The sequence below is a fragment of the Carassius gibelio genome, chromosome A6, assembly GCF_023724105.1.
Source record: "Carassius gibelio isolate Cgi1373 ecotype wild population from Czech Republic chromosome A6, carGib1.2-hapl.c, whole genome shotgun sequence".
NCBI lineage: Eukaryota > Metazoa > Chordata > Actinopteri > Cypriniformes > Cyprinidae > Carassius > Carassius gibelio.
The window spans coordinates 15,064,675-15,068,796 of record NC_068376.1 but is presented as its reverse complement, the minus strand read 5'-3'; the positions used below and the strand labels follow the sequence as shown (position 1 = coordinate 15,068,796).

General features: G+C 36.8%; 1 protein-coding gene across 3 annotated transcripts; it reads left to right on the top strand.

Moving 5' to 3' along the window:
- The first annotated feature begins 898 nt into the window (after positions 1-898).
- Positions 899-4,056, top strand: LOC128015503 (MIF4G domain-containing protein A). 3 transcript variants are annotated; one of them, XM_052599371.1, is made up of 6 exons: positions 899-1,015; positions 1,259-1,323; positions 1,475-1,584; positions 1,751-1,906; positions 1,989-2,081; positions 3,181-4,056. In XM_052599371.1, exons 1-6 carry the CDS (start codon positions 936-938, stop codon positions 3,406-3,408), a joined length of 732 nt encoding a protein of 243 aa, XP_052455331.1. In that variant the 5' UTR covers positions 899-935; the 3' UTR covers positions 3,409-4,056. The 3 variants fall into 3 exon arrangements, with proteins under 3 accessions (XP_052455331.1, XP_052455330.1, XP_052455332.1); XM_052599370.1 differs by having other exon boundaries at positions 1,256-1,323; XM_052599372.1 differs by having other exon boundaries at positions 973-1,015; positions 1,233-1,323.
- The last annotated feature ends 66 nt before the right edge of the window (positions 4,057-4,122 follow it).

Genomic DNA, 4,122 nt, shown 5'->3' with positions numbered 1-4,122 from the left:
TGCACTTGTACAGATCTTTATTTTTGTGTGTGTGTGAAAAAATAAAGTTTGAATCTCAAATGTTTGATATATCTGCTTAGTAGTTAACAAAATTCAGTGATATGGACTTTGTGCCGTCTTGAATGATACCATATAACTGTGCTGACAAAGGGCTGAACTTGCTCAGATGGATTACTTATTAGTATATATTTTGTTGTAATGTCATGAAAGTTTCTTATCACACTTTACAGCGGACATTGGGTGCCTCTTTTTGAAGCTGAGGGTTGTACATTGTTTATAATGTAATTTGAGGTTGTTACTTTTGTTTCATGTTGCCCTGATTTACTAAGTGTATGCCTCTGTAAGACTTTTTTTTTTTCTACCAGTCCATGCAATTTTTCCTCAAATTGCTTGTACACTTCAGGTCTGTTTAATTGGGGTTGGAGCTGAACTATGCAGGACAGTGGCCATCCAGGAGCAAGACTGCACACCTCTGCAGTACAGAACTTTCTTCTCAGTCAATTCTTTCACTGTATTACTGTGAACATAAAAAAAAGGTTTTGTGAGCAACATGTAAATCATAAGCACACAGTAGCATAAAATGCATGCATTTTCAATTCCATTATAACGTTATCATGACAATTCCGACACTCTTTTCTCTCGTCTCTGTTGGTTGGAGCCACCAATAGCCTCTACATGTTTATTCTTGTTATTTTGTCGCCCCCTAGTGACATCTTGCAAAATAAAGTTTTTTGTTTTTTTTAATTGCACACTATTGTGATATTTATGTAAATAGTTTACGGAAATTGATTTAATTGCTAAATATTTAATAATACTTCCATATCCATTAGTTAATTTGAATAGCATAATGATAAGACGGTGTTGGTGATGTGTGCATGTTAGTGTTTAAATCATAGATTGAAATCCACCAAATTCTGAGAGATAGCTAAAAGCGCATGCGCACCGGCGAGTCCCCCACAACACAAGGAAACGACGCAAACAAACAAGCGCGAGGATTCCTCGTGCATCGTTTGAAGTAAGGGTGTGATATTGGACATAAATGTTTTGATACATGTATTTTTCAACGAAGCTGGAATTTGTGCTAAGTTGAAAACTGCCGAAACATTTATCTAATTGTTTTAAGCGAGCGAACCTCGTCATGTTGTTTTGTTGTCATGCAGTGCAAATGATTTCATATTTATTTGTTAAATGAATGCATGTCTGTGATCGTTGCCCTGTTCTGATTACGTTAGCTTATATTATTTCTAACCTCAAGCAGCATGGATTCAGCATGGACGGCTCTTGATGTAGTAACTCAGACTATGGTTCAAAAAGCGATTGCTGGTATGTAAACTTTTACCTGACTTCTTCTGATAGTTCCCTAAATTGCATTGGCAACATAACAAAAAAAAAAAAAAAACTCTATTATCTTAGGTCTGCAGGCTAAGAACTTACGAAGTACAAATGAATTTATTTTTACACCACTTCTTCACAGATCCCAAGACAGTTGATTTGGAGAAGCTGTCTGACGCTATTGTAGAGCAGTCATTGAAAGACCTCTCATTCTGTAAGGATGCTGGCCGAATGTGTTATGCTGTAGTTCAGGTAAGTTCAGGTTCATTAACTTGTGACTTAGTCAAAACATAAAGCTGTTTTCATGAACCCACATGTTGTTTTGTTGCTGCTGTCTTCAAAAACACACAGGATGAAATCAACCTCCATTGAAACCCCTTTTTATTACATGGTGAATAATCTTTTAATCACTAAATAGGCAGAAGCTCAGAAAGCTGCTACCAGTGCATTCAGGCGAAATCTGTTGACGCGTCTACAGCAAGAGTTCACTGGCAGGGAGCAGACCCGAAGCCACTCCGTGCAGGAGTGGGTGTGTTTGGTCACATTTATCTGCAGCATATTTGATTACATAAAGGTAAAAGATCTCATTCGCAAGGTTTTTCAATTTTTAATTTATTTTTATGGTTTTAGACACTTATATGAGGTTTTAATTTTAGGTGAACGATGCACCTCTTGTGGCCCTTGTGGATCCAATATATGACTGCCTCTTTAGGTTGGCTCAGCCAGATGCCTTGATGAATGAGGAAGAGGTAAGATGTATTTCAACACACACATATTTGAAAGTACATTTTTTGAATGTCTGCTGCTTTGGAACCTTAACCCTGTTTCAAATTAATGTTGTCAAATGCTTGATAGATTTTCTGCTACAGGTTTTAAAGAATGTCAGAGGACAAACTAATGTTAGCTTTATACTTGCAAAATACTTTAGTGGAATATTTTACATGTGAAATTAGGAGTAATCCCTATTCATAAAACTGTAGTTGAAAAATACCCTTATGATTTTTGACTTATGATTTCTGCCGATATTCTGAAGTGCGTTTCCAATAGACTCTTTGCGATCCTATGAAATCGTGAGAAAGTGTTCATAAATGACGGACACCATAGGCCACTTGACGATGGAAAAAACTGGGCATCAATCACTAAACAACCGAGGACCATACACGACCAGACTTTCAAGTGGTTCTGAACAAATGTTGCTGGTAGGCATATGATGCATATAAATTGTGTTCTTAAAATTGGCTTAAAACATCAAAATTTGTTTGATATCTTCTGATTGGATAGAATCCGATGAAAGTTTTTGCTTATCATACACTACATAGTGTGAAAGTGACATGACACGTAGCCAAGTGTGGTGTCCTAATTGTGCTCTGCATTTCACTCTGCATTTTCTGCTAAATCTATTGAAAATCTGGAGACTGAATGTAACTTCTTGCAACTAGCTTTGACTCCTCCAGACTGCAAAAGTAGTGTAGTGTATTCCAGCTTTTAACAAAATACACTGAGTGCTTTCTCCTGATTCCTCACAAACAGCACTAATTTAAACATATGATAAAGTGCTTATGAATAAAGAGGCAGAGTAACAAGACTGTAAATAATTACAATTTAAGTTCTTATTACCATCTAATCACAATTTTTTGCTGAAATTGATGAATCCGCAAAAGATAATCCTAACCGATTACATTATTAAAGATGACTAAACAATTACTCATTGATATCCCTATGCAAATTTTTGAATGTAGCACCTACTTTGTCAGTACGTGATTTCGGAAGCAGCAAAAAATGATTTTTACAAATTTCAGCTTTATCCATGACGGCTAAATGCATGGATTTGCTGTGTGTTTCTAACAGGTGGACTGCCTGGTCGTACAACTCCACCGTGTTGGCGAGCAGCTGGAGCAAACAAACTCCCAGCGCATGAATCAGCTGTTTTATTTGCTACGGGATGGTTTTCTCCTTCAGGAAGACCTCAGCTCCATGACAAGACTCTTGCTCCTGGAGATCTTGGAGTTCAGGGCCAGTGGCTGGACCCTCACTAACACTGCACACAAGTACTACTACAGTGAAGTAGTTGACTGAGGGGGACTGTGAAGAGGGTGATGTTCCTTGTTAGGATTAGGATTTCAAGCATTCAGTGTTTTCAAAAGGTCTAAAGAGTAATGGGAGAAGAAGAAAAAAAAAAAGGTAATAGTACTATGGAGAATTATGACAGCTTTCATGTTCATGCATTTGCATGTGTTGTGTTCAGAGTTTGAGTTTAGCTCAGAATGTTCAGTTTTGGTGTTCTCTTTTGAAGTCGGCATCACGAATCCACACTGGATATTGATTTGATGCAATAAGAAAAGCAATCACTACCAGAGCCAAACCTGTGAGCCACCAACAGTATTTTTGAATGGTAGATGACTTGTATGGCTTTTTTGTTATTCTTAGAGGTTTGATACAATGTACATTCTTCATATTTTTACAGGCAGAAGGGGTCATTTTGCAAACTCAGAGGATGATTGTCTGACCTTTTCTTTTGTTGGTAAAACAATAGGATACCTTGTGAAAGTTCCTTAATTTTATATTAGTTTATAATGGCATACATTTGTTACAGTTTCTGAATGGGCCAATATGTGTGAAATACGTTCAGTCATGTTGGCTGCTCTAATGTTATTTTTCAAAATTTGAGAGCGTTTACATTGTCTTGTTTATATACTATAAAGTCTGCTATTTTGAATTTCATAAGTATAAGTTTTGCTGGCTCTCTCATTCTCTGTCTGTTTGCCAAGTTATAAGCATTCCATAAAGTAC